General features: G+C 45.6%; 7 protein-coding genes across 7 annotated transcripts; 6 read left to right on the top strand and 1 right to left on the bottom strand.

Moving 5' to 3' along the window:
* Nucleotides 1-250: 250 nt before the first annotated feature.
* Nucleotides 251-691, bottom strand: C8R40DRAFT_1024660 (DNA-directed RNA polymerase; the record flags this gene model as incomplete). The annotated part of the gene is made up of 3 exons (XM_046223061.1): nucleotides 251-440; nucleotides 494-583; nucleotides 639-691. Coding segments are annotated over 3 exons (333 nt in total), but the record flags the coding sequence as incomplete, so codon positions are not given.
* An 897-nt stretch (nucleotides 692-1,588) lies between these two features.
* C8R40DRAFT_1089684 (putative RPL28-60S large subunit ribosomal protein L27a.e) lies at nucleotides 1,589-2,211 on the top strand (the record flags this gene model as incomplete). The annotated part of the gene is made up of 4 exons (XM_046227444.1): nucleotides 1,589-1,722; nucleotides 1,776-1,994; nucleotides 2,057-2,110; nucleotides 2,163-2,211. Exons 1-4 carry the CDS (start codon nucleotides 1,598-1,600, stop codon nucleotides 2,206-2,208), a joined length of 444 nt encoding a protein of 147 aa, XP_046089541.1. The 5' UTR covers nucleotides 1,589-1,597.
* A 380-nt stretch (nucleotides 2,212-2,591) lies between these two features.
* On the top strand, nucleotides 2,592-3,805 carry C8R40DRAFT_1159006 (kinase-like domain-containing protein; the record flags this gene model as incomplete). The annotated part of the gene is made up of 3 exons (XM_046229818.1): nucleotides 2,592-3,518; nucleotides 3,583-3,684; nucleotides 3,770-3,805. 3 exons carry the CDS (start codon nucleotides 2,592-2,594, stop codon nucleotides 3,803-3,805), a joined length of 1,065 nt encoding a protein of 354 aa, XP_046089540.1.
* A 7,429-nt stretch (nucleotides 3,806-11,234) lies between these two features.
* C8R40DRAFT_1066903 (uncharacterized protein) lies at nucleotides 11,235-11,969 on the top strand (the record flags this gene model as incomplete). The annotated part of the gene is made up of 1 exon (XM_046225832.1): nucleotides 11,235-11,969. The coding sequence occupies one exon, from the start codon at nucleotides 11,235-11,237 to the stop codon at nucleotides 11,967-11,969; it is 735 nt and encodes a 244-aa protein (XP_046089539.1).
* A 799-nt stretch (nucleotides 11,970-12,768) lies between these two features.
* On the top strand, nucleotides 12,769-14,590 carry C8R40DRAFT_1038225 (P-loop containing nucleoside triphosphate hydrolase protein; the record flags this gene model as incomplete). Its single annotated transcript, XM_046223738.1, has 7 exons — nucleotides 12,769-12,943; nucleotides 13,065-13,198; nucleotides 13,264-13,366; nucleotides 13,445-13,558; nucleotides 13,678-13,854; nucleotides 13,938-14,018; nucleotides 14,073-14,590. 7 exons carry the CDS (start codon nucleotides 12,769-12,771, stop codon nucleotides 14,588-14,590), a joined length of 1,302 nt encoding a protein of 433 aa, XP_046089538.1.
* A 1,306-nt stretch (nucleotides 14,591-15,896) lies between these two features.
* On the top strand, nucleotides 15,897-18,398 carry C8R40DRAFT_1089639 (uncharacterized protein). The gene is made up of 9 exons (XM_046227443.1): nucleotides 15,897-16,094; nucleotides 16,196-16,413; nucleotides 16,470-16,629; nucleotides 16,684-16,840; nucleotides 16,898-17,101; nucleotides 17,165-17,242; nucleotides 17,300-17,590; nucleotides 17,641-17,918; nucleotides 17,972-18,398. The coding sequence occupies exons 2-9, from the start codon at nucleotides 16,350-16,352 to the stop codon at nucleotides 18,288-18,290; spliced, it is 1,551 nt and encodes a 516-aa protein (XP_046089537.1). The 5' UTR covers nucleotides 15,897-16,094; nucleotides 16,196-16,349; the 3' UTR covers nucleotides 18,291-18,398.
* A 1,093-nt stretch (nucleotides 18,399-19,491) lies between these two features.
* On the top strand, nucleotides 19,492-21,426 carry C8R40DRAFT_1167180 (uncharacterized protein; the record flags this gene model as incomplete). Its single annotated transcript, XM_046230969.1, has 8 exons — nucleotides 19,492-19,552; nucleotides 19,604-19,763; nucleotides 19,814-19,970; nucleotides 20,020-20,223; nucleotides 20,285-20,362; nucleotides 20,415-20,708; nucleotides 20,764-21,041; nucleotides 21,108-21,426. 8 exons carry the CDS (start codon nucleotides 19,492-19,494, stop codon nucleotides 21,424-21,426), a joined length of 1,551 nt encoding a protein of 516 aa, XP_046089536.1.
* Between the last annotated feature and the right edge of the window lie 16 nt (nucleotides 21,427-21,442).

The raw sequence follows: 21,442 nt of genomic DNA, 5'->3' as shown, positions 1-21,442 counted from the left end.
ACATGATATATCAGTCGAACTGAATTTTGATAATTCAGTCGAACTGAATTTTGATAATTCCGTCGAGCGGAATTTTTTCTCTTCCTGGGGTGATACAGACTCGTTCAAAAGATCCCTAAAAGTCCAGATAATCATCCCTATTACCCCAACCGGCGCCGCCTCCTGTCCCAGCACCTGTCCCATACGGGTCATCACTTGTAGCAAATGTCCCCCCAGTAGCTCCAGCACCACTTGAACCATCAGTTTCTTTGAACGCGAATTCTCGTTTGAACTTGGCTTCAAGAGAGGATAGGGTTCCAATGAGTGAATTGCAGGCGTCAGATAGTATGAGGTCTGGAGCCTTCGTGCCATCGGTTTGGATTTTGAGCAAGAAGTGAGGGTGAAGGGGATGTGGGACTTTGTATCCTGCGAATAGAACTTCAGGCATGGAGAGGAGCTGACTTGAAGAAGAAATGTAAAATTAAGCACATGGGGCAAGGAAGGGTTGACTCACGCCCGAAGCATGTTTCCGAGGGTGTGATCTTGCTTGAGTATTTTGATAGTGGCAGCATTGGGAATCTTGGTATCTTCATTGACCTCCACTCTGCAAGCAGCAGTGTCAGTGCTGGGATATATTCATCGGCGAATGATGGACGCACGGCGCCTCGCCTTCGTCCAGCACGTAAAGCTCAAAACGATTGGGGGCGTTCATGGTGAAAAGAATGTAAAATTCACTGGGAAGAACATTCGCGTCAGTGGAACGTAAGATAAAAGAAGGGATGACGGGTGATATAAGTTTAAAAATCAAACTGTCATCCAACGCAAACGAGGACGGGAAGAGACAAAAATGTGAGACTCACCAGGAATACAACAAATAGCTTATATACTTCAAATAGTATGCCTATTAAAATAAAAAGTCAGATACAGAAAAATATGAGATCATAGAAATGTTGTGCAGTAGCTATGCACGCAAATGACCGATGATGATTTATTGGAGCATTTTTGGAGGAGAAAGCAATAAAAGACGGGGAAGTGCTCACCACTTACGCCTTATATCCCTCTTAACAGCTGTAGAGAAAGATGAGGGTCAATGAAAGTCGTCAAATCGAAAAAAGAAAATCAGAACACGAATTGCGATCATGATTCCCAGCACTTTCGCTAGTAGTCACCGACAATAAATAATGGCGTAGTGCCAACATCATAAGTACAAACAGGGCAGCGACTCACCAATAGGTTCAGCAGCCAGCCGGGAGGGAGGTGAAGAACTTGGAATGGGGGTTTGAAATTGTCATGTGTGTGCCTGTTTATCTATCTTCGCACGCTGGCACAGCCACAACTCATCTGCCCTCTCAAGAAATCTCAAAGCTTGGAAGACCCAATCGACAACTCGCAAGGTTCGTGAACTTACGCCAAACTTCTCTCCCAATCGGTTTTGGATGTACAGCGGACGTCTTTCTCTGTGTTTCTCAGAAGCTTAGTGGGGGGAATTGGGTTAAAATCGTTGGATGGATACGATGTGATAGGGATGACTTTGCTGGGTCAAAATTTTGCTTCTGTTTCGGGACTTTGGGTATTCAGGCGTTATGTTTACGATCTACTACTCCCGCACAGATAAAAAATGCCGACTCGCTTTTCCAACACCCGCAAGCACCGTGGTCATGTTTCCGCCGGTCACGGACGAGTAGGAAAGCACCGCAAGCACCCTGGTGGTCGTGGTCTTGCCGGTGGTCAGCACCACCACCGGTGAGCAGATTTATCGCACTTTCCCCCAATATCATTCTCATGATCCCTTATAGAACCAACTTCGATAAATACCATCCTGGTTACTTCGGTAAAGTCGGTATGCGTCACTTCCACCTTAAACGCAATCAGTACTGGCGTCCTATCATCAATATCGACAAACTGTGGAGCCTAGTTCCTGCTGAGGAGAAGAAGGGACTGACAGAGGAATCTGAGGTGGTGCCGGTCATCGACACGTTAAGACACGGATACAGTAAAGTTCTGGGTAACGGAGAGTGAGTTATATTCCGTGTCGACGAAAGACTAGAAGAAACTCTAATTACGCGTGTCATCACAGACTACCAAAACTTCCCTTCATTGTGAAAGCACGCTTTGTGTCATCAATTGCAGAGTGAGTCCTCCTTTGAATTATGATAGAGACCCTAAGCTTATTCCTTTCTCAGGCGGAAAATCAAAGAAGCTGGTGGTGTAGTGACACTGGTTGCATGAGGTCTTGTCTTTTTGCATTCTTTCTCCGCCTCGTATGTATCTACCATGACACCAAAACATATGCCTCATGCTTTCCCGGATACTGAATAATGCGTGTGATGCACGAATAGCGATAGTTTTTGCTTTGAGCTGCACACATCAGCTCTAAGCATCTTGTACAAATACTCGTGGGGGAGTGAATTGTTTAAGAAGCGTCCTCTAAGATGTGTGTATCCGGGAGATTTGTGACATGTCACGCCCCTTCATATTTAAAGGACCCGGTCTGGTGATCTCGCATACATAGACCCAACCTTCACATTCTCATCTAGCCGCTCGCTGGTCGCTGCAGCTCGCTAAAGTCAAATTATACCGATCTTCAAACTAATCTTGATTTATCACTTACAATGCCTTCCAACAACGACGGCGCCCTGCCTAGTCCTCCTCGGGCTCCGACCGTCAAATACTCAGCTCCTCACGGTACTCGTTGGGACAAGGAAAAGGCTGCTGCAGGCGGCGCGCGTGCCTTTGACCTGCCTTCCGATCCGAAGGTTCTTGGCCCTTGGATCATAGGTGAATGTGTAGGTAAAGGCGCTTCTGGTCGTGTCAAAATTGCCAAACATCGCTACACCAATCAACTCGCTGCAGTCAAGATCCTTCCTCGCGCACCTTTAGACTCCTCGCGCAACTCAATTGCAACTCAAGAAGCCAAGTCCAAAAAGCATAGTCTCGGTATTGAGCGAGAAATCACAATGATGAAACTCATGAATCATCCCAACATTCTTCGAATCTACGACGTCTACGAAGGCCCAAAGGAATTGTTTCTCGTTCTTGAGTATGTCGAAGGTGGCGAGCTCTTTGACTATCTCGTTAACCGAGGGCGATTACCGGAGCCTGATGCTATATGCTTCTTCAAACAAATCATTTATGGCCTCAACTACGCCCACACTTTCTCCATCATTCATCGCGACCTCAAGCCGGAAAATATCCTCATCTCTTCTCTTTCGCCTCCAAAAATCAAGATCGTTGATTGGGGTATGGCTGCTTTCGCCCCTCCGACACTTCAACTTGAAACCAGTTGTGGTTCCCCTCATTATGCCAGCCCTGAGATTGTCAATGGATTCAAGTATACTGGGAACGCCACTGATATTTGGAGTTGCGGCGTCATCCTATATGCTCTTCTAACTGGTCGTCTTCCGTTTGATGACAAGGACGTCAAGCTACTTCTAGGAAAAGTTAAGTTGGGGAAGTATGATATGCCGAGCTACATCGATCGAAGTGCTCAGGATTTGTTGTCGAAGATGCTCGTCATCAATGTGGAGGAACGGATTACTGTACGTTTTTTCTAGGTCTTTACTTTTCGTAGTTCTCAAGGCTCATGACCTCCCCTCCTCCTAGATACCCGAAATCCTCGCTCATCCTTGGCTAAATACATCTCCCGCTGCTTTGCGTCAAATGAGCCTTGCGTCTTCATTCGAAAATGATTCTCCTCTAGAACCCGTTTTGCCTCCCTCGCCCAGCACTCTTGCCAGACCAATCACTGATCCTTCTTCTATCGACTCCGATATTCTCTTTTCGCTCAAAGTCATTTGGGGTCGCCACGCAGATCTTGCCGCTATAGTCAAGGATCTTGGATCTCCGGCCGGAAACGGTGTCTATACCAAGGCCTTCTATTGGTTGTTACTTAGGCACCACGAGGAGGCTGAGCGACTTTCCGGCTCGGATGAGACCAATGATGAAAACACTTCTGCCACTGGAATGGGCCCAGGTAGTGTTACCTTCAACTTGGGATGGGAGCTTGATACCTCTGGTTTGGGCGGTGCAACCGTGAAATTTTCTTCAGCCGCTCGGGCGATAGAAGTGGGCCGTGTTCTAGGCCCCGAGCGTCGAGGTTATACGGATACTTCTCTACAAGCTGCGGATGGATTGTTGTCGCCCTTGATGACGCGCGACATCTCCTCCACAAGCTCTTCTCACGCGTCCAGAAGCAGGCCGAACACCCCTGGAGGTCCTAGGTTGCCCACTGTCCCTCGTCCAACCTACGAGCGAAATTCGAGCCAGTACACTGGTCCGCATTCTGGCATTAGGTCTGCCTCTGGCAGGAGCTCCTCACTTCCCAAGTCCTCGTTTGCAATGGGAAACGGAGGTGGTAGTGGGATCAGGGCAAGTAGTGTTGTTAATGGGACTCAGGGTGGCCCTCGTCCCCAACCACCGAAACGAGGTCATACGTATTCTCACCCTCGTCCAGACAAGCCTTCTGCAATGACTACCCGGTCCAACAAATCCCCCGATGCCATCAGTGTATCTACGGTACAGTTTCCTCCTACTCCTATCCATCCACTTCAGTACACGCAATCTCATCGTTCTGTGTCACGATCTTCAAGAACACGGTCGGTGACAACCGTCGACGTGACGACGGAGGCGTCGCGCCCCCATCTGCAGGCCCGTTCTCGCTCTCACACTTCCCAAGTGCGTGGTGGCTATATAGGCGGAACGTCATTGAAGAGGGATACTTCGTCAGTGCATTCTGGCACAAATAGCTCGAGTGGATCCAGCACCACCTGTAGCATCACCTCGACAGCGACAGTGCATGCCCCGATTCCAATGAAACCCGTTTCTGGTGTATTCGAGGTTCCAATGGAGGTTGATGACAACTCTTCCATGCAAATTGCATCCACACCTCCACCTCTTCTGCCCCCACTAGTATACCCGTTGCCTCTTCTCGTCGCCCCAAAAACGAACGACCCTGCTTTGCAGATGGAACTAGATGAAGTTGCAGAGCACATGAATCGCCTTTCATTACAAAACGCTGTGGCGGAAACTACCGTTTGTCAGGATATACAAACCCAGTCGCGGGAGTATCATTCTCATACGCATCAATTACAGCCTCAGTCTCGACAAGCTGCTTACCAACAACAGCGGTTCCAATCTCCTAAAAGGAACCGCCGTCGAACTGTCTCGACCGTGGAACGTGGGGCTAGGTGTGCGGACAAAGAGAACAAGGAGAACGCTAGTATAAATGATGAATCTTGGAGTTACGTAGTTCCAGATGAAGGGTTGAGCATTGTATCTGGGAAGAAGAATGCTTTGTTTGCAGATACGGGTAATCACAAGCGTAGCCTCGGTGCGAACGATGGAAAGGGCAAGAGGGATAAGGATAAGAAGCCTCGCCGTAAGTCTAGTCCCTTCACCTTATGTTTGAGCAACGGATGTTTTCTTCTTCCATTACAGCGTTCTGATCACCATCTGTCCTGAATGTTTAGCTCCTCCATTGGAATTCACACCACTGAACCACAAACGATCCACTACCTCGGCCCTCGGGTCTCCCATCGCTCTTTCCCCACCGGCTATTAACAGTACGTCTACCAAGGCTGGGCTTGGGTCCCCTGTCGTAGGGGAATTCAAGGGTTGGCTCTCCAGTCTCTTCAGCTGGTCTGGTAAGCACACCTCGGGGAATTATGTTTTATACTCAATCGATGATGTTACGAAAACTCGCCGAGACCTTCTCCACTTACTTGCTTCACTCGGTGTCGTCGTTGAAGTAAACTTAGGTGAACCTGGCGTTGAACGAGAAAATTCACCTTTGCGATGCAGAACTGAGGAGTCACCTTCCGATGCCCTGGCTCATTTGGGGTTAAAACCAGTAAAGTTCAGGATTGAACTTACTTCCATTGGCGATGAAGGTGATTCTGGCACGTTCCCTTCCTCTCCCGTAACGCCACTGTCGAATGGCCACCACCTGTTCCCTAGTGCCGGCGCCTCCGGAGTTCGTGGCAGGAGCAGCACGCTCGGTGGCGGCTTAAAGAGTCCACATCTTCCTTCAAGCCCTCTTCTCAGTCCGAACTACTTTGCAGGGTCTGTGCATGGTTTTTTGTCCGCGTTGATCGTGATTCAAGAGAAGGGCTCTGCATCAACATTCAAGGCAATATGGAAAAAGTTGAAAGACGTCTATGATGACGGGTGCGGGGATACTACCAATTCAAACTTCAGCCCGGTAATGACAAGCACGCCAGTGATAGAACCCCCTCGATATGTTTGATAATTTAGCACACCTTGACTAGGAACGTATTTTTTCTCTATCCTTGGATTTGTATTTTCTTCTCGATCTCAATGTCCTGCTTACCCGGGGACGTAGTGAGCTCTGTACTACTGCCATTCCACTCACTTTCCGGAAATTCACAAGGTTAGATAAATCATCTGTAATTTTAACACTAGAGGATACACATATAGACTATGAAACAATGTACTTAATTTTACATATTAGCTCCAAACGTAGCACTTAGAGGTAGTACAGGGGTAGTACAGGGTAAGCGACAGCGCAGGGTCGAGAACTTCGGTTGTGGCTATGCAAAAGACGCATCAATCTAAATTTATAGCTCCATTAGGTAACATACCGACGCGCTGCTCAACGAGTGATCCTTGAAAGAATATTTAGTTTATGGTGACGAATCTGTGTATATGAGCTCTATGCAACCACGAGCTGTGAAAGGCCTCGACTGTGCAATTTTGCATCCCCTTGGAAAGCTTCGAGTGAGCCGCCATGATTGGAAAATACCGGGAAATGAATGACAGCTGGATGATCTCTAGCATATGGGGACAGGCTCAAAACAACATATGCAAGACAATTACCATCGTATTGACCTCTCTTACATTTGCCCGGCATGGTTGACCGCTTTTATTATTTGTTTTCATGCGAGATCTTCAACCCCAGCGTATAATACAACTTGAAGCTGTAGATGTATCATTACCATCCTGTCAGCATCTAGTGTTTGAGACGTATGGTCCGGCCTTAGAACAAGCTGCCACGTCTCCGTTGGAATGGCATCGAAAGTTTGCGGATAAATCCTTGTCAGATGATTGTGAAAATCGTAGCCCGACACACCAGATCCTATAAAATCCATGCGCATGCCTCAATGGTATAGCCGGGGAATCAGCACTGACATAACACTTGGGCACAGCTTTAGGACTAAGCAACAAAGAGAGATTCGTGGACAGGTATTTTAGATTGAACCACCCAGATCAACAGTTAAGCCTCACTACTTCTCGCGGCGAGTTGAGGTCAAACTTTACCAATGCCGCATGCGGGTTTATTCAATACGTTTGTCAACAAGCCCCAACAGAGTTATAGTCCTAGCCGTTATAGCTACGAAATGACCCAACGGTCATAGCGTATTACCGGAATTTCTCAACTCGGAGTAAGCCAGATATGTTCGTGATACTGAAAAATATAAATCGCTATAAGAAAATTCACGAAAGCACCCCGCAAGCGTAGAGCGCCGGATATTGTCTCGAGCTGGTCGGCACCTCTGATGAGAGAGACCGTAAGCTACTGCAAGCCACTGAACAGGAAGAAGGTTCTTCAAGGGGCGAGAACAATGAAGACTTTGAGAATTTTGCCGGCATCGTATTCATTTCTTCACGTTAGAATCGTGTTGTTATAAACGAAAAATAGGAATGTTGAGTTGGAACGCTGTAATGGGGCCACTAGCATTTACAGTACCACCTGCAGTGACAGTCACTGCATGGTATCTGCAATCCACTGCAGTGCATCTGCATGCACCTGCATCACACTTATGGGATATAAATGCCGGCATTTATATGTATTTTGGCTAATTATGTTAAGCTATTTTGAGTTCATTTTTGCCGCATGTTCAACTATTTCAGGATACGTCTATGCACATTGAGTTGATATATTGCTTGGTTTACAGATGTATGTAAATCCTATATGCTTAGTTATGTATGTCACAAGCACTTCACTGTACTCACCCATTCATATTATCTGCAAAACCTGTGTGACCATGACAGCAAGGGTACTAGCTGGACAGCACTGTTAGGAGATAACTCAGTTGTCTTTGAAGCAACTAATCATTGATGTAGGTAAGTACCTGTTAGGAGATAACTACAGTTGGTTAGTATGACAAATGTACTGCTAGTTTACTTGGGGCTCACTTCAGTTGTCTTTGAAGCAACTGAATGATGTGTCTGCTACTGTACAGTATAAGACAATAACACCATTTATGTAACTGTCCACTGGTCCTAAGTACGGAGTACTTCCCTAACAAGCACTGTCCAGCCAAAAGCACTGAAAGCAATTTCTAGAAACCACTTCAGTGCTGGAAAGTGCAGTCAGTCTCTTAGACAGAAATTTAGGATGTACAGATGCATCTGCATGCTCCTACCTTTTGAATGCATTTGCCTGGACTGTAACTGCACACATCTGCATTGTGACTGCATGCAACTGCACTGTAACTGCACACACCTGCACCTCATCTGCACTGTAACTGCACACATCTGCACCTTACCTGCACTGTGACTGCATCAGCCTGCACCTTACCTGCAATGTTACTGCATTCACCTGCATTGTTCCTGCACTTACTTGCAGTCTCACTATGGGCAATGAGGCTCTGTACCTTTGCATTGAAATTATTGGGGACTGAAATCTTGCATTCAATCACAAGGCTCTGAGTGTCTCTATACACTACAAGTATTTTGAATACAGCCTTTGGAAAATTATTGAGCCACCAATATTGTGAAGCTACTGTCCCTCCTATAATTCTCACAAATTAAGCACTATTGGCACAGTTTATTCTGGGTCATTTGTGGATAGTTAAGATTATGAAGGGGAGGAAGTTACATTGCTGATTTTGGCCAATTGGTTCTGGAACATCATAGATGGAAATATTCTTGCAATCTCATGGTATCGCCAGATTTAGGTTGAAGAACCTAACCCAGAGACACAGAGCCATGTATAAACACTGGTCAAGGGCTTACAAAAACAACTTAAACTAAAGGAGATACTTGATATAAGAAATACTTTGATTGGAAAATTCTAGAGAACAGTATGTGTATTGTTATACATTCATTTTTTGCTTTTTGGAGTTCTCCTTGGCCAAATTGTCATCATTTATCCACCGCTTTCAAAATCCACCCAAATTATTGATGGTGGAATTTGGAATTATACCAGCTTTGGGAACACCAGCTGGTATCATATTGTAGTACAAGAGGATATTACTTACAAAGCTGAAATTAATGATACAAGATACAGAAAGCCTGCATTGAGAATCAATGCCAAGAAACCTGGCAGCGGAATTGACAGAATAATGAGATCACTATCCAATTTTAATCAAATATTCACATATCAATTCAGCCCCTACAGGCCATTATACTCCCTGTTATTGTCATACAAAGCATTTATATAATGGGATATATTTTGTACAGTGGAGGATCATCTATTTACATATATATTTGAGTAACTGCAGTGCTACTGCATGTCACTGCATATGTCGCTGCAGGACTACTGCACATGTTACTGCATATGGTACTGCAAATGTTCTGTGCCCCTGTAATGTGCCGCGGAATACCGATTCCGTGACTTTATTGTTGTATGATAAACGCCAGAACGAGGATAGTTACGACACACTGGCACCCTATTAGACCAGGCAGGTATAGCTCCGAAACAACGGATTCTTTCTCCACTGGCCGATAGTCATAATGCAATGTTGCGGAATGACAGTATGGAAGTGAACATAGAAAGGAAATGGGCAAGAGATACACTGGCCGTTCGCTGTAGATCCTGGAAATGGTAATAAATACGAGGCAGAGTCAGATTTCGGTGAAGAGGTTTGTTCGGCTACTTACTGGGGACTTGGCCCCACCAGAATCCTGGTGCGTCAGGTCATAGAAAGTGGAGGCGGTACGATGATTAAGCCGGTAAGAAGGTTATTTTGCACGTGGGCATTGGGCAAGTTCTGGCAGAGGCTAGCACGAGTCCGAGATCACAACTCGAAATAGATGCACGTTCTTACAATATCCACAGAACCAGTTTGGACCGCCAGAATGAGGGGTAGGAGGAGTCTTAATTGGAAGGCTCAAGGTTGAATACACTCAGGTCTCTGAAGGTGTCTGTCATTCGATTTTTGGAAGAAATAGTCACACGAGGAAACATGAATTCGAAAGTGCAACACACATATGCCCAACCGCATCATGTAGTTTGTAAGGCCGCAAAGTAAGTAAGTCCGTAGCCAAGAGGAGTCGAGTCGATATGGTTCCACGAAAATGACATTTACTTGATGATGTGGCGATACAGCTGCAGTGACTGAAACGATGAGCCTGAGTTGGGCTTTTGGAAACGGGAAACACTGGCGCCTAGGATGAAGGATACAAGTTCAAGAATCATATTTAAGAGTAGACGCTCTCGAAAAGAATCGTGTCAGAGGATCATCACAGTTTATGATGTATGTCTTGGACTGATACTTTATCTTCCTTGTTTTTAGTCGTCTGGGCAACGTCCTTTGTTAGTAGTTAAATATTACAAGGTAGCGGAAAAGTTCGAGTTCAAGTACAAGGAACAGAGAAGAAGTGACAATAGAACTTAGAAGACTTCTTTTCATATCTTGATCATTGAAATGGAAGGACCAGGTTTGTGAGATGCTGTTAAAATTTGATTCATCGTGACTCCCACAGATAAGTGTCAAAGGGCCTTTTCTTACTGTGCAGGAAAGATCCGGAAAAACGATTTGGGGATCAAGATTCGGACTGTATATTGTTTGCTTGCTTCTGAAAAAATATGATTGGTCGATCATCTATGTAAAAGATTAAAATGTGGTGAGAAAAGACCTGCCTGTACGCACAAGGCCGAACTGAGGTGCTTAACCTAGAAGGGAAAAGCTGTGCCGTCAATGAAAGGAATAAGAGAAAACATGGGAGAGGTGCGGAAGATTGAGTCGGACGGAGTCAAATTAAGTCCCACGGATGAGATAGAGTATAAGGCAAACCTGTAGAGGTACCTCAAATGGAGAGGTTGGCGCGGGAAGTACAAAAGAACTAATGGAGATAGATTGTTGCGTACAAGGGCTAGCTCGGGTCGATCTTGAAACTTTTTGAGGTCAATTGACTTGAGAGGAATGGAAAGTTCTGCGCGTTCCTTTGACACGTGCTTTGATTTTGTTGATGCAGGTTGACTTTCTGCCGTAAAAGTATAACAAGCCGCCTTACTCCACTGCCATCTCTTTCTTTCCAACCCCCATCTTTCCATTCCCATTTTTATCGCGATGGCACTAAATCTGCCCTACCAAAGACCAGCTCACAATCCAGCAAAGCGTATGCGCCGCAGCGCGACTGCTGTAATGGCTGGCGCCTTCGATGTCAAGCCTGCTCGCGATGTACTGACATCACTGCTCAACGGCGTACCGCCTTATTACCCTGTAGAAAAGGATGAAGAGGCAAGAAGAATTAGGAAGCAAGAGAAAAGAGAGAAAAGGGAACGCGAAAGGGAACGAAAGAGATTAAAAGCGATGGGAATACCCGCGGACGGCGCCGGAGTTGGCAATAACGCGACGCCAGGCCCAAGTACAAGTGGAATGCGTCTCATTCAATTACCAATATCTGCGCCTACTCAGGCTTGGGCTTCACGACCTACGATCCAGTTTGCGACGTGTTCCCGGAAACCATCAGAGTCGGTGGCACCGCCATCTCCGCCCCCGCTCCCTTCGTCGCCATATTCTACACCTGGACCTTCGAATTCTTCCAGCACCTCGAGGACATCATCCAAGAGGCCTCGGACACCAGATGATGACGAGGAAATTCTTCATATGCCTCTGTCAGAACCTCGTGTTAGGAAAAAGCGCCCAGCGGCTAGGAAGGGATGGAAAGGATGGGTTGAAGGCTCTCCCCCGCCATCAGAAAAGTTGATCAACCTAGACGCAGTCCCTGTCCTTCAGGAGCGGCGTACTCGGAGTGGGAAGAACTTCGATGCTATTGGAGTCGGCAAGGATGGTTGGGTCTAATTGTAAGCTGATTCCCTGAGTTCCAACCGTTCAATAATTCTCAATTTTTTGATCCTGATAGATAGTAGGATGTCCTAACTTCCTGCCATGAGAATATATTCTACCCATGCACTGATCATTGTTTAACACGATTATCTGTTTACTATCATGCTTGTTCTCGTTTTGCTTTGTGTAGGTTCTATGCATTCCCAATCTGTCCTATCCTCCATGTCCTATCTTTCAACCTGGCCTCTAGTCGCATCACCTATCTCCTCGTGTTTTGTGCTCGTATATTCTTGGGCTTTCTTTCCCCAGTTTGGTCTTATCTACCACTATAACTTTCCTTGGGCTTATCACTAGAGGATATCGGGCAATGATCAGTTCCAATTATCAACTGCAATCTTACGGTGTCCATGGGTGTCATTAGATAGATCTGTAGATAGTTAATATAGTTGGTAAGTCGATTGCCCAATGTTGTAACCCTGGTCAATGGCTTTTTGCATGTCGATCATGATACATAAAATAGAAAATCCTGGCGCCAAACACGAACAAACTGTAATTAAGGCTTTTGTGCTTGACGGCCAACTTCGAAGGCCGGTTTTGTGAGTGCTCGTCCTTGCTGTTCTGCGTTATACTCAGACGAAGGATTGTAATGTTCGCAGCTTCATACAGCCCACAGATCGACACGTACTGCAGGTGGAGAAACCTTATTCTTGTATCCCTCATTCAAAAAGTCTGGTTCAGGAAAAGTCATTCGGGAATTAACTTGTCTTCTTCACTCCAAGTTTGAGCGTTCACACTCAGTTTAGAAGCGGGATGAATGGCGGCTATAATCCACATTCCGTCACCTTTGCTTCCTGCTCCGCCATCATGGTATCCGGGACACATGATGAAGTTCACTCGAATGCTCCCTTCTCTACTTACTCGTACAGACGTAGTTATCGAAATCAGGGACTCGCGTCTTCCTTTAACTAGCATCAACAAATCATTGGAAGGTGGGTAAAAGTTCTTTTGAGTAGTCTCTGTACATGCATTTCGTTCACAGTGGCTTTTTTCATTCTCGGTTCCGCTCGATATCGCTTTTATGATATAGTCACAAATACTGATTTGTACTAGCTGCTCTTAGGAAATGGAGACTTGAGCGTGGCTGGGATGCAAATGACCCAACACGCAGGATAATCAATGCTGGTCCATGTGAACGCTTAGTTGTTTTGAACAAAAGGGATCTAGTACCTGAGTGGGGAATGGAAGTAAGCTCATGTCTATTTACGTCTTTTGAAAGTTGGAACGTTTTCATATTCTTTTCATTTCTCAGCCTTTTCGCCTCGCAATGACGAAAAAGTGCCCGGACCAGCAAATCATCTTTGCTTCGTGGCATAGGCCTCGAGATATACGAGACCTCAATAAGACATTGGTAGGTGGGTAAGCTGAACCGCTCACGCCTCAGCATACTTCATTCTATCGGAATTCGATGCTGATCAGCATTGCCATTTCAGATATAGCCCGTAGGTATCCTCATACTCCGGAACTTAATGTCTTGGTCATTGGCATGCCTAACGTTGGTAAATCCACTCTACTGAATGCCCTCAGAAGTATGGGTATCAAAGGAAGTGAGTCAATCGCATTTTCCCCCATTTTTCTGTAAATTGACAAAGTCGTGGTTTGTCTGCTCTTTCCAACCACACCTTTTTCATTTGTCTTACACGATGCCCTTCATCTGCGGCATTAGAGACTCCGAAGGCGTTCAAAACTTCCGCTCAACCCGGCCTAACCCAGGCAATATCTACCAGACTGAAGCTTTCGTTAGACCCCTTGGTGTATGCCTTCGATACACCGGGCGTTATGCTTCCTTTCCTCGGCCAGGGGGCTAGTGGAGCCGAAAGAGGTGTCAAATTAGCCCTAATAGGTACGTAACACATATACGCAGACGGGCCCGTCATATGCACCTAGGAAGCATTTATCCTCTATTGATTCCATTACATTTCTCAGCTGGTATCAAGGAAGGTCTGTACGACATGGATACCTTGGCTTCGTATTTGCTCTACCGTCTCAACGTGTTAGATCCTATTTGTAAGATTCACATCCCTGTTCACCCTTCTCAAACTTTACCTCGTTCCATCCTAGCGCCAGCCTACTTGACACTGTTACCGGAGGGTACACAGCCAATAATTGATCTGGATGTATTTTTGTCCAAAATTGCTCAACGGATGGGGATGATCAAACGCGGTGCGGAGCTGGACCTCTCACGGGCGGCTACGTATTTTGTCAGGTGGTGGAGAGAGGAAGGCGGTCTTCTGGCTGCTTCTTCTAATCTACAAACCCTTTCTCGTCCTTTGTTTGTCACCAATGAGAAAGGGGCAATTACAAACGAAGAGAATTTCTCTGTCGCTCACGGCTGGGGATTCGATTTCGAGTGGCGGATATCTCCAAATGATTTCCACGATGTAAATCAAAAAGTGGTCGAATCTGATGTGGCTTCCTTTGTGCAGCTGAAAATGGAGGAGTGCATTGGAAACTATCTGGTTCAGTCGGAGAGGGAAGACCGAGATGAAACTAATATCAGTGCCACACAACGCAAGAAACAATTGACGATGGAGGAAAAGGCCAGGAGGAGGACCAAGTACGCGAGAACAAGTCGGTGACCATTCGAAAGGCCTCGATGGGTACTCATACTAGGTAAGATCTCATTCAAACTATTGATCATCAGAACCTACTGCTTTTACTCACATCCGCGATAGTCTCGGGAATGATATATCTGAAGTGCAAAAACCTGTGGGAAAGTTGCACCATCTTTAACATTGATTCATTTCTCAGAAACCTCTGAAAGATTGAGCTGATCACAGAGAGACAAGTACTCATATTTCACCTAGGATCTAGCCTGGATCTAGCTACATCTACTTGACTTCAGTAACCATTTCGTTATACCTGGTCACTCCAGACATTCATTTACTTTCAATGAGGCTGTAGTGACAGAGGGCACTGAGTTCAAGATACATGGGCAAAAGGCTTAAGTGCCTACATCTTGAGCTAATTCAGTCGGACAATTATTGAGATTGCAGAGAGCTGGATTAGGTTCACGTTGTCTAACTTCATCTCCTGAGCGCACAGTAACACTCACTCGCACCTCCCACTTAAGGATTGAATTTAAGTGTGATGAGTTGATATAACTCGCTTTGACCTGACGTGATATCACCACGTGCCTCGCCTACAATAACATCCATTCATTCAAAGCAGTTTTGAGGGTCTTCAGCCGTTTTAGAAGACTTTCATAGTGTCATCATCGAATAATGTTTTTGCCAAGTCACGCCAGATTCCCTCAGATTCCGCGTCACTATCATTTGGCGAGAAAGTTATCTGATTATGTGGATGCTCGCGAAGGACCTGGGGAGATCTGTATTCACAAATCTATTAATATTCCACGAAAACGAAGACCGTCGAGTTGATGAAACTCTCAAAAAAGTATCCTAATTTATGATTTCGAGGAGGCTATCCACAACACTGTAGCTTGTTGTAATCTGGCACCCGCTAGCACACATCATATCTCATCATATACATCACACATCTGCATCGCTGGGATGCGAGTGAACATTGAGAGGACTGGGTTGCAACTATTCATAGGAACAACTGGGGCCCATCAGCAAGTTCCTGATTGTATAATATGTATGATATCACACACATATGTATCATACACTGACGGACCTGTATGATAGAAAAAGGGAGTACATGATGAACCAGTGATGAACATACTTCAAACATACCATACCACATCATATGAATGTATATCTAGCTTCTCATACGTTTTTCTGCATTGAAGTTTCTATACTCTTCTATTTAGTCGCATAACGCCATGATCAATCAATGATTTTGAGGATATGGCAGAAGAGTTTCGTGAATCGTGTGGGATGCCCATTGGCTCAGTCCTTGATGGGTACTTGGAGGTACTTGGAGGAATCATTAACTATTTTAGATAAAATAAATAGCGCTCAGGAATTGGCGGTTGGCCTGCCGGCTCTAAAGATTTCTACTACACTGCCTTCACAAACGGAGCTACGTGGTTAGATACTTCTTCAATCCCCTGCACGGTTCATCGGAAACACCGTTCAGTTGCAAGTTTGCTGGGATAAGCAACGTGTCAGTACCACTGCAGTAAGTCCTTGCTATGGTATTATTTTGTGGCGCGCGAGCGCCCTTGCCTCCTCAAACATTTCCACCCAATTTAGAATTGAATATTGACGTCTTTTGCCCAGGTTCGGACGAAATGCAGTGTGAATATCGCGCTCGTTGTCTCGAGATCAATTGGGTACACCAAATCATATAAATGCATCACAAAACTATGATGTTTTTTCATCGCCCATTCGTGCTCCACTCCTAAGTTTTTCAAGTTTCTTCCCATTCATCACAATGGGTTCTATCATTGCCAGTAACATCACGCATGTAGTTGTTCATGCCATGCCAGCTGCATGGGGTGCATAAATTCTTCAATTTCGAGTTTACAATTCCTGAATGTGATTCACTGTTTAGGTCACAACAAGCCCCTCTGTGCACTTGTCGTCCATATACTCGAAGACCATCCAGAAATTGTGGTGACTTATTTCACTGCTTCTGGCATTTACTCCAAAATCATCGCCGAGCTCAAGCGCTTGGAACCAGCCAGATACGCAGCTATTGAATCACGTATGAAGTGTGTTCACTCTACTATACCAGCTTTTGTAGAGACAGTATTGATTTTATCCAGTATCATTGACATTGCAGGACCAGACTTTGATTTTCTAAAACCATTGGATACATTCGAGTCCAATTTCCAAGCGCTCTACTCTTCAAGTCATGTCACTTGCCTGACTACGAAGAAAACCATCAATGGTCTTCCACGCCCAACATTGGCCATTATAGACGTAGGAGCCAGGTCAATGCTTTGACTTCATGATTCTAAAAATAATCCGCCTTTATAGCCCTTTACTCCGTATGCGTTCGAATCCATTCGCAAAACAGCTGGACAAAGGGTTTCTATTCTTGCTTGGTGGACTTCAAATGCCGGATCTCTGCTTCGACTGCTTGGGCCAGCTCACCTAGGTGGCGTTGCGGAACCGGCGCTCGAGACCAGTGAGGGACGTGCAGAGATGAAGGAAAAGATTTTTGCTGGAGAACATATCAAGGTATGTAACAGTAGTGACTATATCTTTTCATTCTTCGAGCTGAGTCTCTAATCTCTATTAAAGTGGCATGAATTCGTCGGGAAGGTTGTTAACATCCCAGGTATCGGTCCTTCTTATGACTATGAATGGTTCCCTCAACAGGTAAGATTTTTTGGATACCTTAATCGAGCTTGATGCCGCCTCACCTTGTACTTGCAGACTGTGATCACGAATTTAGCCGCTGTAGCTGAAAAAAATGGCACCATCTACATTCGTGAAGCAGACGGAGTCATTTGTGTTTCCGCTGCTTCTTTTGAGCCAGAGGTTGAAGCTGTGGTAAAAGAGTGGTTTGCTTCAATGAACAAAGCATGGTACACTGTTGGACCATTGTCCATCCATTCCCCCACTGTAAATTTGAAACCTCTTCAGACAAAGAGTGAAACAGATATTTTGGTGGAGGCTTTCTTAAACCGGATTCAAAAGGAATTCGGTGCTAAGTCACTCTTATATGTAAGTTTTCATCCAGACTCTCGTTTCCGGTTACTAACTAGCTTAACAAGATGTCTTTTGGGACCGCTTGGTGGCCTGAGCAAGATGATCGAGTCTGGGCTGTCATTGACGGACTTATTGAAAAACGACAACCATTCCTGTTCTCCCACCCATCCCCATTCATGCACTTCCCAAACGAGGTTAAGAAGAAAATTGATGCCAGTGGAATAGCACTGGAGCTTAGCTGGTCTCCTCAAGAGTTAATTCTTACCCATCCTGTCACTGGATGGTTCCTTACCCACGGCGGATGGAATAGCATGCAGGAAGCTTTCACGCATTGCATCCCTATGTGCGTCCTTCTTCTATCCACTTTCTTTTACTCTTCATTCCCAATTTTTGCAGGATATTTTGGCCGTTCCACGCTGATCAACCTTACACTGTTATGCGCATGTTGGCTCTAAAGGCAGGAATTGAACTTATTGAAGTGCGGACTGGAATTGTTGGAGCGCGTATGCCTTACAAATGCGATGAACTACCAGCTTTCACGCCAGAGTCAGCCAAGGCCGAGATTCTAAGCGTTGTTGAAAAGTTAAAAGGGGAAGAAGGACTCGTAATAAGACAAAACTTTGAAGCTGTTGCGCGCACAGTAGGAAAGGCTTGGGATGCTCCTGACGGGGAGTCAAGAAAGAATTTTCTAGCAATGTTGAAGAAGTTCCTATAATTTCTTAATTAGGCCATGTCAAGTAGGATCGAGAAATTCATAATGTATAGTTCGAACCAGGTTAGAACACAGCTCTCTGATGTTTCATGGTACATTATTGACCAAACGACGACGGCTGGGGAGAAATGAAAATGTAAATCTTGCCGTACTCGGAACGTCCGGCTAAAGGCAGGCAATCGCTTGGTCCATCTGATTATTCTCTGGCAACGTCCTTCCGTCGTGATTCTCAACGCCTTTCTTGTCTGCCTTTTTCATGCCCGAAATATCTGTGAGCCCCGAGATGTCCTCCAATTCTCGTCTCAAGCTACTTACTTGTTCCTTTGCCCTTCGAGAATAGCCCCTCTTCCAAGCCCTGTAGACCTCTGTAGACCTCACATTCGATGCGGCTGTGATCACTGACATTGATCTTTTCCAGGATGAAATTCGTCACTTTGACCCTTAACTCACAGCTACTAGAGTCATATGCGCCTCCGCCGATCTCCTCCTTTCGAAATCTATACAGATGGCTCGTGTATGAACAGCTTGCCTAACTTATCACCTTCTCTTAGAACTTCTTCATTCTCTACCCGAAAGACACCTCAATTGATCTTTGCTTAGGTCAACTCATATAGGTGGCGTTGCGGAACTGGCAGCTCGAGACCATTGAAGATCGTGCGGAGACAAGAAAATCATGTTTTTTGCGGAGAACAGAACAAGGCATAACCCGACAGTACTTGTTGATAGAATCCTGTATTTTGTATGCCTGTGCTGTATAACTTTCCCTTTGCACTCGCTGTAGTGTATGATCTTTCTGGATGAGCATTTGTTGCAGTAGATACGACTGGGCCTAGCTATAGTATTTCCTTGCTTTCCCTGCAGAACCTCCCCAGTGCCTCACAGGATCCACAGACGAAGCCGTGTATCGATCTATCGATGAGTCTTTCCTTCCCCAAAAATACGAGTCGTGCTATCTACCTACATAATAAGGTGTGCAACAGTGCGAATAACGGACGATTTGAGGCCTGATCGATGATCGACAATCTGTTTGGGGACCTAAGTTGTTTAAATTCCACGGAAATAAAAGTATACGGCCACGTACAGCACGTACCCCCCCAAAAATCAAATTGGTCTTGATCAGATTCCTATAAATTGAGCCTTCATATCATTATCCCGTCATTGTCGCCCTCGTTGCCCTTGTATTTCCTATCATTCCCTGCATAAGATGGACTCAACAGCCAGCAAACACAAACACGTAGTTGTTCACGCTATACCAGCTGGATGGGGTGCGTCGATCCATAATGATGAAGGTCTGATGATATTAAATATATGTTTAGGGCATAACAAGCCCCTTTGTGCGTTCGTCGTCCGAATGCTCGAAGAGCAGCCCGATGTCGTGATAACTTACCTTACCGCTTCTGCCGTTTATTCGAAAATCATGGACGAGTTCAAGCGATTGGAGCCAGCTAGATTCGCAGCTATCGAACCACGTTTGAAGTGTGTATCTTCCTCTTGGTCTTCAAGTGCAACCTCTCTAACTGGCGTAGCATAATGGATATTGCTGGACCAGACTTTGATGTCATGAAACCTCTGCTCACCTTCGCGCCCAGTCTGGCAGCACTGTGCTCCTCAGGCTCCGTAACTTGTCTCACCACAAAGAAAGTTATCAATGGCCTTCCCCCTCCGACCTTGGCTATCATAGACGTGAGCGCTTATTTTATGATTGTTATCGTACTTCCTTATCTTCACATAGCCATTTGCCGCGTATGCGTTTGAATCGATTCGACCGATCGCCGGAGACAGTATCCGTATCCTTGCGTGGTGGACCGCGACTGCGGGATCCTTATATCGAATTTTAGGACCTGCCCACCTTGGCGGTGTTGCAGATCCAACGCTGGAAACTGTTGAAGGGCGTGCGGCTATGAAGAAAAAGCTACTTGAAAGGGAACAGATTGGGGTAAGCCTCTGCGATGTATCTGTTAGTCATTCTTGGACCAAGATATTAATTCTCCCCAAAGTGGCACGATTGCGTTGGAAATGTTGTGAACATCGCTGGTATCGAACCTTCTTACGACTACGAATGGTTCCCTCAAAAGGTTTATCGTTTTCCCTTGCGCAATGCTGGATTTGCTGACCTCCAATACATAGACTCCAATTCTACCTATTGCTGCCTTTTTAGAGAAGATCGGCTCGATTTATATCCGTGAGGCTGACGGACTTATATGTGTTTCTGCAAATGCTTTTGAGCCAGAAGGTGTGGCGGCACTTAAAGCGTGGTATACTTCAATGAGCAAGGATTGCTACGCCGTTGGACCCTTGTCAATCCATGATACAGGGAACCAAAGCTCAAAATCCGTTCAAACAGAAAACGATACAAATGTTCTAGTGAATGTTTTCTTAGACAGGATTCAAGAAGAATTTGGTGACAAGTCGCTTATCTATGTACGTTTTTCAAAATACGTGGTGAAATCAACTGACTATACTTTCCACTACGTAGGTGTCTTTCGGTACTGTTTTTTGGCCTGAGGATAGCGAACGCGTTTGGGCTGTGATTGATGGTCTCATTGAAAAACGGCAACCGTTCCTGTTCTCTCATCCATCCCCTTTCCAGAAATTTCCGGATGAGATGAAAAAGAAAATAGAGGCCAGCGGAATTGCGATGGAGCTTCGGTGGTCACCTCAAGAGTTAATCCTCAAACATCCAGTTACTGGTTGGTTCATTACACATGGCGGATGGAATAGCATGACAGAAGCGTTTATACACCGCGTCCCTCTGTGAGTCGCGTCAAGTCTTCCCTGGTAGGTTTATATCTCTGCGGCTGATGTTCTACAAACCCACAGGATCCATTGGCCGTTCCACGCAGACCAACCTTACAACGCCATGCGCATGTTGACCCTGAAGGCAGGCTTTGAGCTTGTTGAAGTACGGACCGGACCTGTCGGAGCGCGAATCCCTTACAAGTGCAAGGAACTTCCCGCTTTTACGCCAGAGTCAGCCAAGGCCGAGATCATGAGCATCGTTGAGAAGTTGAAACAAGAGGAAGGATTTGTAGTCAGAAAGAACTTTGAAGCCGTTGCAAACGCGATAAGCAAGGCTTGGGATGTGCCCGACGGGCAGTCAAGAAAGGATTTTCTAGCGATGCTGAAGAAATTTGCATGATCATCGATGTATGTAC

The sequence above is a fragment of the Lentinula edodes genome (genome assembly GCF_021015755.1).
Source record: "Lentinula edodes strain Le(Bin) 0899 ss11 chromosome Unknown C8R40scaffold_6, whole genome shotgun sequence".
NCBI lineage: Eukaryota > Fungi > Basidiomycota > Agaricomycetes > Agaricales > Omphalotaceae > Lentinula > Lentinula edodes.
The sequence above is the reverse complement of the archived record's forward strand: the minus strand, read 5'-3'. Positions and strand labels throughout refer to the sequence as shown.

Coding starts and splice junctions, on each gene's coding strand:
- C8R40DRAFT_1089639 (XM_046227443.1), top strand. CDS start 16,350: ATGGGTTCTATCATTGCCAGTAACATCACGCATGTAGTTGTTCATGCC. Junction 16,841..16,897: donor CAACATTGGCCATTATAGAC/GTAGGAGCCAGG, acceptor CCGCCTTTATAG/CCCTTTACTCCGTATGCGTT. Junction 17,102..17,164: donor TTGCTGGAGAACATATCAAG/GTATGTAACAGT, acceptor TCTCTATTAAAG/TGGCATGAATTCGTCGGGAA.